The sequence below is a fragment of the Mustela nivalis genome, assembly GCF_964662115.1.
Source record: "Mustela nivalis genome assembly, chromosome: 2".
Lineage (NCBI taxonomy): Eukaryota > Metazoa > Chordata > Mammalia > Carnivora > Mustelidae > Mustela > Mustela nivalis.
The window spans coordinates 28,417,379-28,439,032 of NC_139021.1; the positions used below are offsets into that span (position 1 = coordinate 28,417,379).

Consider the following 21,654-nt stretch of genomic DNA (forward strand, 5'->3'; position numbering starts at 1 on the left):
GGTATAAGGTTAGATTGTTTGAGATTTTTCTTGCTCCTTGACATAGGCCTGAATTGCTATATACTTCCTTCTTATGGCTGCTTTTGCTGTATTCTAAAGGTTTTGGACCATTTTATTTTCATTTTTATTTGTTTCTATGTATTTTTTAATTTCTTCTTTGATTTCCTGGTTTACCTATTTGTTGTTTGGTAGCATGTTGGTTAACCTCCATGTATTTGTGGCCTTTCCAAATTTTTTCTTGTTGCAGACTTCAAGTTTCATAGTGTTGTGGTCAGAAAATATGCATGATATGATCTCAATCTTTTTGTAATTGTTGAGGCCTGATTTGTGACTTAGTATGTGATCTAGTCTGGTGAATGTCCCACATGCACTTGAAAAGAGTGTGTATTCTGCTGGTTTAGGATGAAATGCTCTGAATATGTCTGTTTAGTCCATCTGGCCCAGTGTGTCATTCAAAGCCATTGTTTCCTTATTGATTTTCTGCTTAGATAATCTGTTGCTATAATTGGGTGTTAAAGTCCCCTACTATTCTTGTATTATTATCAATGAGTTCCTTTATGTTTGTTATTAATTGTTTTATATATCTGTGTCCTCCCATGTTCAGGGCATAAGTATTTACAGTTGTTAGATCTTCTTGTTGGATAGTCTCTTTTATTATGATATAGTGCCCTTCTTCATCTCTTTATCTCTTGTTACATGCATTTGCATGATAAATATTTCTCCATCGCCCACTTTCAATCTGCAGGTGTCTTTAGATCTAAAATGAGACTTTGCAGACAGCATATAGATGGGTCTTATTTTTTTGTTCATTTTGACAACCTATGTCTTTTGATTGGAGTGTTTAATACATTTATATTCAGGGTAATTGTTGGTATATATGTATTTAGTGCCATTTTATTACCTGTTTTGTCATTGTTTCTGGAGATTTTTACATTCCTTTCTTGTCTTTATCAATTTTGGTCTTTGCTTTCCACTCAAAGAGTTCCCTTTACTATTTCTTACACATCTGGTTTAGCAAAACTTCATGAAAATCAGCCCCCGTTTTCCTAGCCAATGGTTTTGGGGAAGTGGTCATCTTATACTTGCCCCTGTGTGCTATGCTCTCTCTTGCCTTTCTCTGCTACCAGGGCTTCCTCCCCTATGCAAAGCCTGTGATCTGTTTCTCCCCCAAACCAAGTCTCTGCACTTACTACCTTCCTCAATGTGGCCTCTTCTCTCCTTCTATCTGTGAACTTTCTTCGGTTAGACTTCAGAATGATTTCTTGAGTATTTAGAATGACTTGATAGTTATCTAGTTGTGTTTGAGGAACAAAATGAGTCTAGGGTCCTCCTACTACATCACCATCTTAGATCCCTCCATGATACTTTTTAATTTACAACATGAAATGCAATCAAAAGCATTTCTTCTATTTACACCAAAAAATTATAATCCGCAATCTTATAATAACCCCATGATGCTTTTAAATTTAGGATAAAGATGCTCTTGAGTCAAAGGTTCTGAAAATTCAGTGTGCATAAGTACCTGGGTGGCTCAGTCACTTAAGTGTCTGATTCTTGATTTTGGCTGAGGTCATGATCTCAGGGTCCTGAGATCAAGCCCTGTGTGGGGCTCCCCACTCAGCAGAGAGTCTGCTTAAGATTCTTTGATTCTCTCTGCCCCTCTCCCTCTGCCCTTCCACCCAACCCCACCCCACCAGCAGTGCTCACACTCTCTCAAATAAATAAATAAATAAATAAATCCTTTACAAAATCACCTAGAAGATTGTTTAAGACAGAAAGTGCTAGTCTTGTCCCATGAGATATTATATAGTAGTCTTTGCTGAATATTTGCTGAATCATTACAAAGGAGAGCACTAAAAATGTGAGTATTTCAAGACATTTAATTACAATTCTATTTAGTTAGAAAACAGTCACTTACCAAGGTGAGTGTAGGAAAGGGTATCATTGAGAATGAGAATTTTCTGGTCATGCAGGATTTTAATGATACTTCTAGTTTCTGTCTGGTGGAAATCATAGCTTGTGGTTGTTATCACAATCTCTTCCCCCTCCTTAGAAAAATTCAAGTGCCAAATTCAAGAACAATTTTTAAATTAGGTTTCTATTTCTAAATAATAACAGTTTAAAAGTTCTAATTTAATTCATATCTGATTATCAACATGGTATTATCAGAAGAAACTATACATTGAAGTCTCTAAAAATAAAATGCTTGAGTTTGATATTAAGGATTTTAAATTTTGATTTATCTCAACATTTCCTCAAATTTAATTCAGTCATTAAATAAAATCATCGGTAATATACTTTTAAAAAATTAAATAGATCAAAGCAAATATATTCATATTTTTATTAAAAACTGGTCAGCACAATATTCTTAAGACTTAAAAATTTCCCCAGACTTTTTCTTTTTATGTATTAACTATTTCTTGGTATTCCTGAAATGTGGGAAAGACAGACATAAAAAACTTTTCTTACTCAAAAACTTTTATATTTTCCTTTCATAACTAATATATAAATAATATCTTTATATATTCTGAAGGCCCTTTAAAGATCCCAAGTTTTAAACACCTGCTCTGAGGTAAGCTTTAGAGTATAAGCTAATACAAAATATACATTTTTCAGTTGATGAATCCTACAAGAAAGTCAATGTCCGTGAAAGTAAGAAATCTTTTTAAGTTGACCCACTATGTGTTTTCAGTTCCCACCACATACTATTTCCTGTACCTGCCAATCCACAGCATCCTTTAGAGAGAGGACTTTGGATCCTGCCTCTGCAGTTTCTGAGAGCTTAGTTTTATATATTGAACGTGGAATTCCATGAAGATCCAGCTCGCCAAATACCCCTGAAGGAGAAAAACTTCTATTTATTTACCACATAGTACTGAGTGAGGTGCTAGTATAAAATGAAACAGTACATTGATATATTTTAATAAGTGATTGGACATTTTAGAAGGAATGGAATGAATTTGGATTATTTGCTCAGGGCTATACAAGAAGACTTTGACCCTCTGACCCACTTCTAGGAATCTGGTCAATAGAATTAAAGCCCCTGCCCAAGGATATGGTGAATAAGGATGCCTACTATGGTAATATTTGAACATACTGGAAAAATTCTAGTGTACATCAATAAGAGGATGATGGAATAAATTATACTAATACAGTAGGATAATATACTTTAAAAAGGAAGATGGTTATCTATAAATATTGATCTGGAAAGATATCCATAATACATTAACTGAGTAAGTAAACTTATTATCTTTAGTTTGACATGTAAAAACTACTAACTATTAATACTAGTTTCCTCATGATGGGGTAGAATTGGAAAGACATATATTTTTTCTTAATAGTTTTCCTTGATATTGTTTGTGTTGTTTGAAATGCTACATTTGAAACAAACAAAAAAATAAGCTCACAAAAGCAAATATTTTTCAAGACTGAATTTGTCTGTCTTGGGACATTTACCAGTGGGGAGCTGACTGATTCAATCTGATGTTATTTTTTATGTTCCTCTTTCCTGGCTGTCACTGTTTTAGGGACTCTGTGGGAAAGCAATGGCAGCCCATGCTTGTATGTATCTTTCTAATAAATATCCATCAGTGTTAATGAATGTGGTTACTACTTAGGAGCAAATAAATGCTCTCAGTTCCTTTACTTTCCAGGCTTAGATAGGAATATGGGCAGCCATACAAATCTGACTGGAAAATATAAAGTTTAGCCTCAGTTACAATTAGATAACTCATAGTAGAGACAGTTGGTTCACAGATTATTAAAACTGTAAGTGGAATAATGTACAGAAAAGTTAGCTTTTAAGGAAAAGGACACCAAAATATGAAGAAGTATGCTTGTTTATATAAAGGGAAAATTATAAAGAAAACCAGATTGGAGAAATAATACACATATTGAAAGATTTATGTTAGTTTTGCAATGGATTGCATTTTAGTTTCAAATACACACAACTATACCTATTTTAGGGTAAGATGTTTTAATTAAAATTTTTAAATTTATTTTTATAACCCTTTAGTGTAAATAAATGTCTATAAAAGTTTCTGATATCATAACATCTTGAACTGATCTTGAACTGATAAGTATTTTAGTGCTCTATGTTTTAAAATAGATTTTCAAGACTGATATGATACTTTTAGTATCTTTGGAAATACATACCTAAGACCTTTGATCCTTGATTTGGTCCTTCTGGAAGAGTCCATTCTGGAGTAGAATGATTTCCTCTAAGAACAATCTGTAATTCTCCTTTAAAAGGGTTATCTTCCCAGCCAGCAATCAATCTACCTCCCTGCAGTGAAGCAGAAAATTGTTGATACTTAAAAATTGAGCAGAAAAGAATTTCACCCGCAATAAAGGAATTAGGAAGATATTGGCAGCCTCTAGTGAAAACAAATGAAATCTGTTATACGAAGAACAGTAATCTATGTGAAAGTGACCTTGATTTAACTCTGTCACTTTGGGATGGGCAGTTTAAGTGACTTTTCCAAAGTCAGTTTCAGTAGGTACTTATGGTCAGTGCAGTACCTAAAACTGAGACCTGCTTACACCAAAACTCGTACCATTTGGACAGATCATGTTTTCTTTTGCACCATGTGACATATACGAAATACACTCTTCACACTTACATCCATGCTATGGCCAAGTAGGGGCCCTCATTGTTAATAATAACAGCTATTACTAAATGCTTACTGATTCCATACCAGCCATAATGTGTAAGTCTTTATATCAATTATATCATTTGACCTTTATATTAAACCCATGAATTGCTATTATTATTCTCATTTGATAGGCGGGAAAATTGGTGCTCAAAGTGGTTAAATATCTTACCCAAATTCCCAACTGACAGTGAGGCTTAAGGACTCAGTTGACACTTTAATTTACCTCAAAGCTCATGCATCTAAATACCAAGATATTGAAATTTTTAAAGCAGTAAAGCCCTATTTTTTTTATTAAGATTTTATTTATTGGGCAGAGAGACAGAGATCACAAGTAGGCAGAACAGCAGGCAGAGAGAGAGAGGGAAGCAGGCTCTCTACTGAGCAGAGAGTCCAACTCAGGGCTTGATCCCAGGACCCTGAGATCACGACCTGATCACGAAGGCAGAGGCTTAACCCACTGAGCCACTCAGGTGTCCCATTAAGGCCCTATTTTTATCAAAGAAAAGCTACTACACACTTAAAAAAAAAAGATTGTTTTTATTTATGACAGAGACAGAGTGAGAGAGAGAGAGCACGAGAAGGGGAGAGGGTCAGAGGGAGAAGCAGACTTCTGCTGAGCAAGGAACCCAATGTGGGACTCAATCCCAGGACTCCAGGATCATGACCTGAGCCAAAGGTAGTTGCTTAACCAACTGAGCCACCCAGATGCCCACTTCTACTTTTTAAAAAAATTTGAGATAGAGAGCAACAAGAGTGAGAATGAGCTGGGGGAGGGGTAAAGGAAGAGGGAAAAGCAGACTCCCCGATGAGCCAGGAGCCCAATTCCAGGATCCTGGAATCATGACCTGAGCAGAAGGTAGACCCTTAACTGACTGAACCATCCTGACACCCCTAAACACTTTTACTTTTAACAGCACTTCATAGCTTGTTTCCAGAACTCCTGGGGATTCTCTAGTAGTTAGACTAAGTTGCGGGTTTAGGTTTACCTAATAGTAATATAAATATTCTACATATGATTAAAAATGGGCAAACTTCACAGTAAGAAGTAGCATAATTACTCCCTAAGGAATATGTAGCCACCAGTTGAAAGGAGAGTGGAAATATGTTGGACTTAATGAGGCTTGCATCTCATAGGTTAGAGTCAATTGGGTTTTTATTCATATCAATTGAATATGCTTTCTTTTTTTTTTTAAAGATTTTATTGATTTATTTGACACAGAGAGAGATCACAAGTAGGCAGAGACACGGGCAGAGAGAGAGGGAAGCAGGCTCCTTGCTGAGCAGAGAGCCTGATGCGGGACTCAATCCCAGGACTCTGAGATTGTGACCTGAGCCAAAGGCAGAGGCTTAACCCACTGAGCCACCCAGGCGCCCATGAATATGCTTTCTTGTAATTTTTTTCAGGAAATAGCCAACATCTTAGAATTTGACTAATAAAGGTATAGACCGTAAGACCCTCCCTCTTACCTGAAGTGATATGTAGGTAGCATTCAGAACAATTTTTCTGTAAGAAGACTCTGCAGCTCCTGTGTTATGTTTATCTTCTAGTTCCAGAACTCCCCAAATAATGAGACTTTCCATTGGTGGAATATCTGTGTCTGCTACAACCCATGTTCCTATAAAACAATATAATATAAGAAATAAAAAACAATATAAGAAATATAATTCATAATATAGCTTATAGATAAATGAAACAAGGTGGAATTTGGAAGGAGACAAACCATAAGTGACTCTTAATCTCACAAAAGAGCAACCCCCCAGGGTTGCTGGGGGCAGGGGGCTGGGAGAAAGGGTTATGGACATTGGGGAGGGTATGTGCTATGGTGAGCGCTATGAAGTGTGTAAACCTGGCGATTCACAGACCCGTACCCTGGGGGATAAAAATACATTATATGTTTATAAAAAATAAAAAATTAAAAAGAAAAAAATATATAGCTTATAGATAAAAACACTGACACCCTTACCAGTGAGTCTTGGTTTCAAAGTTTATAACCCTTTTTCCACACAATGACTTATTCTTGACTCTTCCAGAAAATCTATTATCCTTAATATTCATGTTTAAATCCACATAAAACCCAGGGGTGCCTGGGTGGCTCAGTTGGTTAAGTGACTGCCCTCAGCTCAGGTCATGATCCTGGAGTCCCGGGATTGAGTCCCACATGGGGCTCCCTGCTGAGCAGGGAGTCTGCTTCTCCCTCTGACCCTCTCCCCTCTCAGGCTCTCTCTCTCATTCTCTCTCTCTCTCTCTCAAGTAAATAAATAAAATTTTTAGGGAAAAAAAAATAAATAAATCCATGTAAAACCCAGAAGGCTAGGTCTGGTATCCACAACACACTACTAGAATCCATCTCTTCACATTTGCTCTCTCAAGGGGTGTGGCATAGAGGTGCAATTCTAACGCTGTGCTATCTATCCTAATGTCACAAACACAGGCATTTTGTCTATGTTTATGTACTTACCTTCAGGAATAACCACATTTGCTCCTGGGTGAGGTATAGTATAATTATTTTCTCGAGATGATTGCCAGAAAGAATCATTGGACCATAAGCTGAAAAGAGAAGAGAAATAGTTCCACTAAGGATTACCTTTACATACTTAATGGCCATCTCCTTATACTACATGTTTTGGGATGATAGAACGCAAATTAGAGAATTTACAATTTCAGTAAGCAGGCAAGCTAATAAGTACAATTGGTAGAATACACAACACATATGACTATACGTACAGCTTTTTTTTTTTTTCTCCATTAAAGAAAACTTCCTTTTCATCTACAGTCCGAATCACCTTTTCTCCCATTAGATCCTCATTGTGATACCCAGATTTTAGCTAAAATGTAAATTATTTAATATCCTTATAAGATTTCACATGGTAGAAGGGTGCTTGGTGGCTCAATGGATTAAGCATCAGACTCTTGATTTTGGCTCAGGAGATGATCTCAGGGAGAGACTAAGCCCCACTTCAGGCCCTTTGCCTAGTGGGGAATCTACTTGAGATTCCCTCACTCCCTCTCTTTGCCCTTCTCCTGGCTTGCTCTCTCTCTCACTCTATCTCTCAAATGAACAAATCTTGAAAGAAAAAAAAAAAAGATTTCACATGGTAGAAAGTGAAAAGAAATTCATCCCTTGTCCTTTAAAGATCCTTACATATGGTGCTACTGCATGGGGGCAGTGAGAGGATAGGGTTGTTCGATTTTGTGAAGGGAAGGCTAGAAGGGTAGTCTCTGAACTGGTAAGGATGCATCAATGAGGTTAATGCCCTGGGCTGGGATCAGGGATGTCATGTCTGCGACCAGAGTGAAGGTTATGCTCATCTGAAACAGATAGAAAAAGTGCTTTGGAGGAGAAGCAGTCTCCACTTTTCATCATTATACCTTCCAGAAACCACCCCAATGCAAATTGTTGCAAAGAATATTATTATAAAGTTGATGGCATTTCCCACTGGAAAACATTTACAATCAGAGGTTGTTTCCAGAACTAGTAAGAAATTTAAAAATTCCATGATACGAATTCTGGAATTCTACAAAATAGTCAATATATAGTTTGGTTGAAGTGTACTTACATTATACATTTGAATTATTAAGTTTTATAACTAAGAAACATGTTAAAATTCATTATAAAATTTTGTTTTACTAGGCTTAAAAGAAAGATTAGCAGTTAATTTAGAATTAACAATAAAACATTATTTTTCAGGAAGCAATTTCCGAGAAAGTTATGTTTAACAATTGTTCTCTTTCTAACTAAAATTCTGACCAGCATTGTATGATTCCATCATTGATTTTATCTAGTTTTTTTCAAGATTAATAGCCTTTCATTCTTATCCCCAACAGCATATGCATGTTATATATTGTTCTTCTTACTGCCCACGGTTATGATCCATAGAGCCTAACACCTCTTAAACAAACCATATGTGTGTTGCAAATAAGGGCTTTGTATCCTAATCTTGAGGTACCCACCCTGGATCAAGATTCTGTTTATTTTCACTGATAGCTATCTGTATAATATAAATTAATAAATCCAATTATAGCTATTTCTAGTGAGCAGAACTCATACTGTCAGGGGTGGGGGGAAGCTATATGTTAAGACATATACATTTAGCATACCAACATATTCCTCTATCACATCCTGGTCTAGACCAATCTAAATCTACCATGTGAGAACATAATAAATATTAATTAAATTTTCAATAATTTTATCTACCTTAGACTATATAAGGACTTTTGGCCAATAACCCTAATGGCATGTCTCTCTAAATCTTTTCGTGAAAAAAAATAAAATAAAGTCTTTTCAGGAGCCTCCCTCCTCTCTCCACCAGCCCTCTGTAATACTGACAGAGCAGCAAAAGTGATCTTTCCAAAATGTAATTTGGAGTACATTGCTTCTCAGATGAAAATCATTTAAAAGCTTTTTCTATTTCTTAAGACTAACTGCCTGCATGACCTGACTGGTCTGATTTCCACTTGTTTCCAACACCATTTCCAGGCCACTCTCCTCTGCTCACAGGGGTCCAGCTACGCTGTTTTCTCTGTTCTTGGATATGCCAGACTCTTTCCCACAGCAGGACCTCTGCCCAGGATGCTTTCTGTGCCTAGCACCCTCCTCCCCCACCCTTCACATGGTCAGCTCTTCCTCACCCTCTGGGTATCAGCTGGAATGTCCCCTCCTGTGACAGACTATCCCTCATCACTGTACCAAAAGGAGGTCCCTCCCATACTACTCTCTCCCAGCTGCCTGTCCATTTCCCTTATAACCTTTATCACAACTCAAACTCGTGTGCTTTTTTTCATTTACTCTTTTGTTTCCTTGCTTGCTTGTGTTGGCGTCTATCTCTTTGGTTAGAATGGGAGTGGGATGAGGGCCAGGACCACATCTGTGTTGTTTACAATTGACCCTCCAGTGCTCAGCACAGTGCCTGGGCCATAGCAGGTGCTTAAATATTTTTTAATGATCAAATTAATATATCAAAAAATTCAATTATTATTCTTTTTTTTAAAATATTTTATTTATTTATTTGACAGATGGAGATTACAAGTAGGCAGAGAGGCAGGCAGAGAGAGGAGAAAGCAGGCTCCCCGCTGAGCAGAGAGCCCGATGTGGGGCTCGATCCCAGGACCCTGGGATCATGACCTGAGCCGAAGACACAGGCTTTAATCCACTGAGCCACCCAGGTGCCCCTCAATTATTATTCTTATGTATAATAGTTACTGCTGTATCTGTATACTTTGGAATGTAATTCAAGTAATAAAAAAACTTGAGTTGTGTTTGATGCATAGAAGCGGGTTATTATGTGCCCACGAAATGTTAGCTTTTTTCAACACAGTTGCTATTTTTATGATTACCATTTGTCCCTAACAGATACAAATATACATCAGATCAGGATCATACTTTTAACGGCCTTAAAAGACTAGTACCAACTCTCACATGCTCGTTCCATGATGTCTGATGATTACTATAACACAAGATAGAGAGTGATGTTCCACATGAAAAATAAAGATAAAGGGTTATGTAAGTTTCAAAGATAGAAAAATCATTTTTAACTGTAAGAATTAACAGATATTAGGGGATCACACATTCAAAACAAAATTAAATAAGTTGTATTATGAGATTTGGCCCTGACAGTTATTGTAGACAAAAAGACACTACCTACTAAGAAAGGATTGGATTAATGAGATTTCATTTCTCTTGCTCTTCCGGAGGTGTCACCAAGAAGTTCTGTGATCTTGGATAATTCACTAAAGGCCACTGACTTCAGCTTTCTCACCTTATCATAAGAGGATTGGTCTAATAGTCCATATCCAACATTCTGCAAGTTACTAAGATTACCAGTAACATTCACACAAAACCTTTTGTGAGATTTTTTTCCATTTTCTCATCAGGGTGGCTATAAGGCCCATGTGAAGTACTGAGTGTGAAAGCGACTTGTGACTTACAAGGCATCGTTCAGGATGAGGACATTATTTTCTCACCCAAGAGTGACATGTGAAAAGAATTCTGTCAAGTGCCATGGAAGGTATTAACAAACAAAAGGCCTATATACTTATATGTGGCTGGTCGCTTCCTGGGAACTGGTTTTCTTGATGGGGGGTGTACAGGAAAGCAGTCCTGGAGAATGCAGCAGTAAGCTTGGAAATTAATAACCACATCTTTCACATCAGGATCCAGGGTCCCAGAAATGGGCTGGCTCTGCTGAACGTCATTTCGTCCTGACACTGAAAGTGAAACAATTTAAATTAATATGATGATGAAATGTAGACAAAATCATGGCAATTTGAAAATATTCTTTAGAAGATAACTTGGTAGAGGTTCAAATGTATGGGATATGTATGAAAAAATTCTGATGAAAAGCACATATCTTATTGAGAAGCACACAAAATGTCCTGACCAAAAAAAAAATTTGGAACTCAAAATTTATTCTTGAATATTTTTTAGTTCCGCCAAATAATAAAATGCTAAAACATGAAACAAAATATTTGACAGCTTCCTTTGTACTCATTTCCCCTAATTTTGTGAAATAAATGTTAGGGCCATTTGTAACCATGTTGGCATTATCTCCAAACATAAAATGTAAGCTCTTTATTCAACTCAAGGTCTTTTTCAACATAAATTTAATCTCCAATCCTTTTACTCAGCAAACATTTCTTGAATCATACTATACAGAGGACACTCTATAACATATTTGCCCATTAAGCAATTTTTCTCTTCCTTCAGACAAAGCATTGGATAAAAGAATCACTTTGGCCTAATGAATACATACCCAAGTAATATAGAGTACTTGTGTTTGCTTCAAGGTGCCAGTCTCCATTCTTGCTAGTATTCCAACTCAGCGGATTTGAAGAGCCATTCCTCATGTCAATAACTTTAAACATATCAGGATTTTGAGTGAAGTTATGAGATACAATTACATAATCTTCTTCCTAGAAGTGTTTGCCCCCAAATATGATTTTATATGTCAATATCCTGCATAACATACATTAATTTTGATGACATATAATTAGCCCTTATATTTAGACTCAAGTTTTGGTGTTAGTTTGTCATCCTACTTTCATATTTTGTTTAGCAACATTTTATATGCCTATGACAAAAATGCTAACTCTATCTGAAGGCAATGATGATCTTTCTGTACACACACACGCGCGTATTTGGAGAATGTTTTATTTCTGTAGTATTTGAAAAGATTTAAAACAATGCTCGGTCTTATTCTTGGATGTACATATGCAGTGTAAGTAGAAGAACACATATGGGGATGAAAACACCCAGTTCATTGGTGACCACTGGAGGTGGAGAGTGGGGAATGCGATAGAGGGGGCCATAGAGGGGGCTTTCATTTCATCAAAAATGTTTATTTCTCTAAAAAAAAAAAAAATCAGGAATGCCTGAGTGGCTCAGTTGGTTGAGCAGCTGCCTTCAGCTCAGGTCATGATCCCAGCGTCATGGGATCGAGTCCCACATTGGGCTCCTTGCTCCGCGGGGAGCCTGCTTCTCCCTCTGACTCTGCCTGCCACTCTGTCTGCCTGTGCTTACTCTCGCTCGCTCTCTCTCTGACAAATAAATAAATAAAATCTTTAAAAAAAATAAAAAAAATAAAAAAAAATAAAAAGTAAAAATTCAAAGAATGTTTCACAGAAACATTTACAGAATGATCATTTATAGAATGATCCAGATAGAGCTCGGTGGTGGGCACACCTATGACAGGAATTGGCCGGTCATTGTCTATATTTGGTATATTTTAAAATACAAATTCTAAAGTCCTTACCTGGTACCTGGAATATCATAAGCACTCAATAAATGTTAGTTACTTTCATGGTAATAATAAGAGGACCCAAGCTTAGTATTTGGGGGAATATGGCAAAGATATGGCTTACATCTGATTCCTCACAAAGTTCCTTTTTTTAGCTTGCTTCTTCCATTTAGGGTAGGTCATGAAGTGTGTGAGGACTTCGACAGGTCAGCATGTGAGGCAAGCACATTCTGGGCCTAACAACTGGTCTAAGGATAGGAAGTAGGCTGCATTCGCATAATATACAGTCATCATTATTAGAAGATGAACTTTATAGCTTTTTGTTTACCTTAAATCCATAGAATGTTGATGTATAGGATATATTCGTTATGTGATCTACATCTTTAAAATACCAATTAATGTGCTTTGCATTTGGAATTAGAGCCATCCATCCAGACATATGAGTCAGTCGTTTCTTCTGAAAGGGAACAATGCTTGTGCCTGTAGCAGAATATAAAACAAACAAATAACAGTGATCTCTACCTCTAGAAAATTACTTTTTTTTTTTTTTTTTTTTTTTTTTACAAACAAGTGCAAATGGGAAAAATTAGCCTAGTCTTTGGAAGTGTCTGAAGAGGTCAGAATAGCATTTCATTACTATGTTCTAAATGTCTTTGTTAACTGAAGGTTCCAATGTTTCATATTACACTTAACTGAAACATAAAGTGCCTTCTCATTTGGAATTCTGAATTGAGATGAAGTCTTTATTCCTTGGGGAAGATAAAATTCAAACATGATGATTAGTGACTACTATGACAGAAGTGCTTAAATATATTAACACAATTCTTTAAATATCATTGATCTAAAACAAGATTGTTATTCTTTTAAGAGTGTTAATTAATTCAGGATGCTTGATTTATAGGGTATGCAAATATAAGTTCTAATTCTTTATTAGATTCTCCAGTATTTGTTGAGTTTATCAAAACCTGCATGACAAGTACTAATAGAAAGTTTTCATTTGAAGCTCTTAAGAATCTAGACTACCATCAGACTTACCACGAACACTGGCCATGACACCCTAAGGTTTGTGAATGACAAACTTGCAACCTAAATTACTTGTTATGGGAAAAAACAAACTACTTGATTTGGTAACACTTTGTTCATAAAAGCGTACCTGACAACTTCAGGTAAAGATTTGAAAAGATTTCTTACAATATAAAGAAGACATGACTAATTGCCCATATTCTATTTTTTTCCCCCTCTGTCCCCTCTCTCTTTTCATCTTTGATTGACTTTCATGTTAAATTTGCAAACTCTTCCCTTGCAAATTTACAGGGAGGAAGCTAGGTGAAAGATTATGAAATAAACTGTCATTCTTTTTCTTTGAAGAATAAGGCAAAAAAGTTCCAATATCAAGGAGGAACAAATTTAGTAATTCTTAGGCTCGTGAATTAGCATTATATTTAGAAAGACCATGAGCAAAGACCTTAAAAATACACAGTTCCAAAAGACCTGCCAGGTATGAGAGCTATGATTAGATTCCTCAGTAAATATTCATTTCTTTGTCTGTCCTTGAGTGCAGAGTAGACATCCCTAACCTGTTGATGTTGGTGATGGGACAGTCCTAAACATCTGAGAAGTATTTGCTGGATGAAGCTTGCCATCTTGAACCTCTACCACTGCAATGAAAAGAGCCTGCCCTGGGTCGCTGGCTCTCCATTCAGCCTGCGCTCTGTAATAAATACATGCGGGAAACTGAGGGAGGAGCAAAGCCCAGTGGATCCTCACCTTCAAGCACAGCATCCTATCTGAGCACAACCAAAATCAACCAATCCAGTCCTCAGACATGAGAGTGAAAACAATGATTGTAGGTTTAAGCTCTTCAGTTTGGGGATAGTCTGTCATGAAGCAACAGCTGACTTACATAAGAGTTCATGAAAATCATCCAAAACCTCCAGAATTTGCTCTACATTTGGTAGAACCAAATTCCACTGAAGTTTTCTGATGCTTGGAATTATACTTTAACCTGAATTTGCTTGATAATTCTCTTTTTGTAAGTAAAACTAATTGTGAGGTGCCTGGGTGGTTCAGTTAAGCATTCAACTCTTGATTTTGGCTAAGGCCATGATCGCAGGGTCATGATATCAAGCCCCACATCAGTCTCCCTGCTTGCTGGGCATGGTGCCTCTGTTCTTCTGTCCCTTCCTTCTCGTGCTCTTCCCTTCTCTCTAAAATGGATAAATACATTAAAAAAAAAACCTTATTGTTATTTTTCATAGTTATTTGTGTTTCCTTAATTTTTTCAGAAGCACTCATTTTTAGTATGTTGATTTTAAGCATCTTGGACTGAAATCTGAAGTTGATATTTTAAAAAAATATTACTAAGAATAAGTGTCTGGAATTAATCTACCATCTGGTCTATAATATCACTAATAGTACATGTCTCAAATTAATTTGCCATCTGGTCTAACTTTACAAAGATATTCATAAAGATACATATATTCACACATATACACATAAAGCTATACACATCATATGATCATGCATGAGACACTTTGATCAAATTATCTAAAGTTATATATAAAGTTATATGTCCAATCTTATTTCCCACTGTTGTAGTATATTTGTTCAATTTTTGATTCATTTAATATACATATATAAAATGAAAACAAGTGTTCTATTTTTTCTGTACTAAATCATTTTATTTGGCTTTAATGCAGATAAAAAAAAGAGTCAAATATTCTCAACTATGAAAGCTGTTTTATTTTTTATGTCATACTAAAAAGAAAAGTACCTGGAGTGATGTTTTCTCTACTCTGTAATTTGGTCTGAGTACTACAACTAATTCCATTGCAATTCAATAGTTACTGAGTTCCTACTATTTGCAATGTCTTGTGTTGAGTTATGTGGGTGACAGGAAGATAAATTTATCGATCTTTCCACCAAGGTGTTCAGTTTAGTAATTAAATAAAAATCTTCATTCCTGAAAGGATCTGGCAAAAAGGCCCAGAGAGACTTTACAAGAAAGCTACAATCTCATAAATTCAGAAGTATTAGATTTGTCGAATCAAAAATAAAAACACAAAACTTCTCTCTAAATCATCACTACTGCCACCACTAATAACAACAAAAAAAAAACTCCAAAATATTTAAAATGTTTAAATATTACTGCTTAAAAATTAATTGTGTAAGGTATATATCTCTCTTATCTTACTGTATATTTAAAATAATTTACCCAGGGTGGTTCTACATTTCTGATATATTATCTTACGCTATAAAATTATCTTAGACTGTTTTATAAAAATCCAATGTTCAATCTATTCACAGGTATGTCATAAAGTATTTGGAGATATGATTAAAAGTCTAATCATAAATAACTATTTTATAACATAGTAGTGGGAAATACTAACATACTACCTCACCAGATAAAATAACATCATTTGCTTTTGATGTTTTGGCTCCTTTTAGTTTTAGCCTTTCAGAAAATTTTCACAGCTACTGTGCTTAAAATACTGTTTACTGTACCATAGTCTCTAAAAGTTTAAGTAATGTTGCTCCATTCTGGACATCTGATTATCGGAAGAAAAGAAATGGCTGCCAGGTTCATAACATGAAGTCACCGAGGCAATGAGTATAACCATTACCCAGAGAGTAGGTGTATTCCCCTTTCAATTCATAGGAGGAAGAAACTCTAGTAAGAATGTTCTAAAGCTAACTATAATAACTGATAACATCATAATAAATGATAAAAGAGGCGCTGCCTACTTACTGTTTTTCTTACAGATTCATTGTTTGCCATACTCCATGAGTTTGGACAAAAGGAGGCAGAAGAAGAAGCAAGGCAAGGAGGAATGTGAAATGAGCTACTTCTTCCCCCGACTCTCTCCCTGTGAGATTGTAGGGGGTTCTTGGTGGGCTCCTGCCTCTCTCAACCAAAGGGCCATCCCCATTTACCTTCCTTGTTTGGCTGGTGCAATCGCCAGATAGATCATGAGTAATGACAGCAAATTAATGCAACTGAGTCTGGTAATGATATCGAGCTCATCTGGTATTCCAAGTACGGTATCTTTACTGAAACAGATGAGCAAACCGGCAATCCTTGGTACCTGGTGTATAGCTACTGACCTAAGAAATGCTCCCTCATCCCATTTCAAACATCAGAGATAATCAAAAGGGTCTGCCTCCACTGGCAGGGATGATGGTATATCTTATCATCTTGCTCCAAGGACGATGTCAACTTTCCTACTCTCTATTGTAATATTGTCTGGAGGCTTCTTGAGCAAGCAGAACATTGTGCTGGCCCACGTATTTACTCAATACTCTTTACATGCCCATTTGGGGGTGTGTTATTTGTTTCCTGCCTGGTTACTGACTGATACAAGCATACTTTTCCCATGTTCCAACCAGTGACTGACAACTTAAAAAGATGATGATGAAAATAGAAAACCATATTTAAGTCAGTAGCTTCTATTATATTATATTCCACTTACCAAAAGAGTCTGAGAGAACCACATCCTTTTCAAGCAGAGATACTGGAGAAGGTTTGTTGAATGCCAAGCGGTGGAAACTGACTGAGGTGTCACAGACAGCCCCCGGGAACCCAATGCTCCACTCGGCTTCTTGAGTGCAGTGAGAAGGGTCCAGCAGTGAGCTGTGTGGAATGACAGTGTGTCCTCTGTGACCTGGGAGATGGACATAACAGCATGTTTCCTATATCATGTAAGAAAACTAAAAAACAAAGCAAAACAGGTTCCCAAAATCTGTAACATATAGCTACTGTGACCCATAGCACCAGTAGCAAACTCTAAAAGTCCTGGTGCATTTTGCAGGGGGGTGTTTGAAGGGTGAGGTCAGCATGGGACAAGAGGACCCCATGCAAAGGCTTTGTAGTGGACTCTTCAGTCAGGGAGCCAAGTGCAAATGCAAGAAAAAAACGGTATTTTAGGAGGCTGCATTTGACCATTTGGGTCTCTTCCAGCAAAGAATGTCTCATCTGTGCCTAGTGTTGACCTATATCCTCAAATCACTCACAAAGTTTGGTACTGGGTAAGATCTGTGATTCATGTGCATCTGCTTTGACAATTCAACTCTCTGTGTTAACACAAATATGTTTCCAATTTATCAGAAATCAGAACATAACATTTACCTGTAAGGGAACCATCAACATCAATCAGTACCGCTTCATGTTCCCATCGAAAACCAGCCTTGTTTGGTGTGTGAAAATACTGGATGTCAACAAATTTTGCACTCCAGCCTCCACATCTCTCATTACACACTCCAGTGATGGACGTCACTCCCAAAGCTACACACTTGGGACGGTCAAAGTTCATAAATTGTACAGATGATACAGTCAAGCCTTCACTAAATGGGAGAATAAGGCCTTTCCTTGTGCAAAATGCTGACCCCATTCCCAGTTCATCAAGATGCCCAACTATTTTGGCATTTTTAATCACTGCTCCATTGGTTTCACCCCATCCTCCAACATAAGGAGCCAGAATCCTCTTGGTCTCGATTCCAGCCTCAAAATTATTTACCATCACAAAGTTACGGAACTGAAGGGCACCTCCATTGACCCATTCGGCTCCTTTTTCACAGTTCCAAGTAGTCAGCGAATTAAATATTGCAGGCACTGGTACTGTAGAAGTACAAGCTCCTGTTTCCATGGGGAAATATTCTTCAAATATCCACAATCCAAACCAACCTTGAGAATGAACAGTGTTGTTAAAGAATTCTCCAAGAGGAACTCTTTTTTGGCAAATGTTTCGGTCATAGGATGGCCCATCAGGGTGGTTATTCATTCGGTACCAAAAGCCAAAGTGAGTACCACCAGCAGCCGCATTGTGTCGTATGGTGTTGTTTGGGTTCGTTACCCAAAATGCAGCCGGGGTCACATCATCATTCAGAAGACTTGTACTTTGCTGCACAAATACTGCCAAGTTATACTGCAAGATGTTGCCATGTTCAATACCATCTTCTATAAAAAACGCTCCTCCCTTGATATCATATATAACATTCCGCTCCACCAGCAGGTGATGTGTGTTATGGATGGTGACGGCTCTGTTATAGGTCTGGTGAATTGCACAGCCTCTTACATAAGAGTTAAACTGTAAATCTCCAAGCAGGTGCCAATGTATTGGATAACGCCCCAACCGGAAAGCCTGGCCAGCATGGAATATCTGTCAAGCCCAGAAATCATAGTTATTTAGTGATCCACATAGACTCATAATGTGCCTGGCTTCTGTCTTCTTTTTTCAAAATAATCTCCAATATAATAATAATTAATACATTTATATCTTCCATAGCATTCACATTCATCATTTGAAAATGTTGTGTGACCTTCAACCCACATTCTTTTATTCAATATATAGCAGCCCATACTTGTTACCAAATGAATGAACAAAACCCACCTTTGGATCTTCTGCTTTTCACTTCAGTCTATTACTAAACTTGCATGTTTAGCAATATAAAACCTCCCAAATACTTATTTTTCTCCTTCACTTTGATTCTTATATAATAATCAGAAACATTGCTTGAATGTTTGCCATGTGCCAGATATTGTGCTGTGTTGTGTATGCATGATCACAGCTGTCACCATGGTCCTACAAGTAGCCAGTGATCATCAACTTCATTTTATAGATGAAGACATTGAAGTTCACAAAGGCCAAGCATCTTGTTCATGGTTATAAAACTCCATTCAAATCCAAGGTGGTCTGATCCTACATTTGGTGCCATTATTAACCACTGTGCTGTGCTTTCTTTCAATAGATCTACGGTCTAGTAATTTAATACAGAGGATGTCAGTGTGTGAGTATGTGTACAAGTGTGTGCATGTGCGTGTGTGTGTGTGTGATGATCCCAGAAGGTTAGGAAGTAAGATGGTAGGGCACCTACTTATTTTTATTCTTCATCTAAAAATTTAAAATTAGCTATTATTAATAACCTATACAAAGATTGACCCTGGCAACCTCACTCAGTCCATATCTCAGATGTCACATCTGTGTCACATATTCTAGGAGGAAGGGAAGTTTCATAAAATACAAATGTGGACTCTCTCAGCCTCAATATGTTATTTGTAGTATAGGTGTTCCCAGTGTAATAGATTTATAGGTTTTTACTATCCCTCTCTCCCTCCTACACTCCCTCCCCCTACCCCCTTCCTTCCTTCCTTCCTTCCTTCCTACCTACCTATCTTCCTTCCTTCCTCCTCCCCTAACTAAATATTAACAAAAACGGGCTCAACTCTGATTATATAGACTGAATATGAGTAAGATACAGAGGAGCTCCTAATCTCTTGGGGATAACTTGCATATTTATTCATTTACTTATATGTTGGTTCAATTAACAATCAGTTGAGAACCTGTTATATGCCAAGTACTGTTTTGACCACATGAGAATCAGCAGAAAACCAGAAAGACAAAATCTCTGAACTAATTGAATTTTTGTTCTAGAGGGAGAGATCGAAAATAGATATGTCAGGAGTTATGAGTAAATAAAGGAAAACAGGTTTGGGCAGTTATTTCCAGTAAAGGTGGTGAGGAAAGGCCTCTCTTAAGAGAGAACCCTTGAGGAGACACCGAGTGAAATGAATGTGAACCACACACGCATTTGGTAGAGGAGAATTCCAAGCATAAGGAAGAGCAAAGGGAAGGAACCTGAGACAGAAATATGCCTGGCATGGTCAGTGGATATAAAGAGGCCCATGTAGCCAGCATGGCATGAGCTAGGAGTAGAATCAAAGGAGGTAAAGTCAAAGACCGGCTGAAGGACAGATTGTGTGTGTCCTACGGGAAGGACTTGTGCTTTTTGTTTTAGGTGTAATAAGAAGCCATTAAACAGAGGGCAACAACATCTAATGTATACTTAAAAATGTTCATTTGGATGTGGTGTGGAGATTCTGCTAGAGAAAGGGTAGATGTGAGATGATGACTTAGGAGAAAATGACAGTAGTTAGGTCAGAGGGGACAGTGGCTTGGGTGGGGATCAGGTAGCAGCAGTGGAGAGAGATTTGATGCGGGTCCTTGCATTTTTTGGGCAGTGTGGATAGAACTTATTGATGAATTTGATGCGGTGTGTAAGAAAAACAGAGAAACAAAATTTTGGCATGATTAAATGGGTGAATAATTGGGTGTTTCAAAACTGCGTGTTTACTTATCCATCTCCTCTGCCAGATTATAAGCAGCAGGTGACAAATAGCAGGTGTTCAGCATTTACTCAATTTATGGATAACCTTCGGCAAACCATCATGATGTACCAGTAATGCTTCTTACCTCGACATATTCTATTCTCCCAGTTACCATGTTAGCACCAGGTATGGGAGCATGAAACATAATGCAGCCTCCAAACTGGTCACTTCCTATTTCCTCTCCAAACTTTCCTTGGAAGCATGTCTGTGTAGTAAATTCACCTTTAAAAATAATTTTTAAGACGACATAAAGAAAAACCATGGCAAAAATCCTCTCATCATTTTAAGATTTCTCCCATACCTAATTACATCTTTTTATTCAGGTATCGTTTTAATCTCATCCTGGGACATAATTATGGGCATTCATATCATTGCCTCCTCTAAACAGCAAGCAAGGGATGTACCTTGTCTTGTTCCCCTTTGCATTTCCTAAAGCACCAATTACAGAATCTTTCAAAGACACCAAATAAATATTTGAATGGTTGAATGAATGCTGATAAAGGTATTTTGTCTTATCATCTCTGAAGCCTTGCCCCAAGATTTGGGAATTAACATAATGCAATCTTCTATTCGTATAGCCCTAGAATATGCATTTTGTCACTTAATTCCTGTAACTGTCGTAAGTGGACAGAACAGGAAATATTCTTATTTTAAACAGGATGAAATGAGGTTTCATGAACTGGAATCAGAATGTAGATTATTTGACACAATTATTTGACACTGAATCCAGGGAGCCTTGCTTCATTTATCCCATCGAAGGAAAGGCTATACTTAAGCTCTGTTTGTTAGTATTTGACAACACACTGGATTGTAATGGTATTAGTTACTACATAAAAGTATCTATCTATCTGCCTGCATCCACACAGGCACACACAGAACTGTGGTAAGTTAAGCAGAGCTATGTTATCAGTTCTATCTAATGACAGTTGAGTGGAAGAGACACATGCCACTTCAGGACCAAAGTAATTAAGTGCTGTTGCTTGACTCCCTGGCCATCACATGACTTCTTCTGTCCCAGAGATCATGGAGGCCTCTTCCGAGGGGGAGCCTGGAGAAGCCCAGATCTTGGAATCAGTACAGTGAGCATTTTGGACACATGCAGCA

The 21,654-nt window shown here is 37.2% G+C and overlaps 1 protein-coding gene across 2 annotated transcripts in view; it reads right to left on the minus strand.

Moving 5' to 3' along the window:
- Nucleotides 1-21,654, minus strand: part of PKHD1L1 (PKHD1 like 1) — a 128,555-nt gene that overhangs the window by 18,267 nt on the left and 88,634 nt on the right. For both annotated transcript variants that reach the window (XM_082720013.1, XM_082720014.1), the window contains exons 48-58: nucleotides 20,636-20,772; nucleotides 17,515-18,544; nucleotides 16,859-17,050; nucleotides 12,718-12,869; nucleotides 11,406-11,565; nucleotides 10,689-10,860; nucleotides 7,115-7,203; nucleotides 6,123-6,271; nucleotides 4,156-4,285; nucleotides 2,719-2,837; nucleotides 1,919-2,048 (exon numbers count right to left, since the gene is read on the minus strand). In XM_082720013.1, the coding sequence (XP_082576139.1) occupies nucleotides 1,919-2,048; nucleotides 2,719-2,837; nucleotides 4,156-4,285; nucleotides 6,123-6,271; nucleotides 7,115-7,203; nucleotides 10,689-10,860; nucleotides 11,406-11,565; nucleotides 12,718-12,869; nucleotides 16,859-17,050; nucleotides 17,515-18,544; nucleotides 20,636-20,772 (2,460 nt within the window). The remainder of the gene's footprint in view (nucleotides 1-1,918; nucleotides 2,049-2,718; nucleotides 2,838-4,155; nucleotides 4,286-6,122; nucleotides 6,272-7,114; nucleotides 7,204-10,688; nucleotides 10,861-11,405; nucleotides 11,566-12,717; nucleotides 12,870-16,858; nucleotides 17,051-17,514; nucleotides 18,545-20,635; nucleotides 20,773-21,654) is intronic.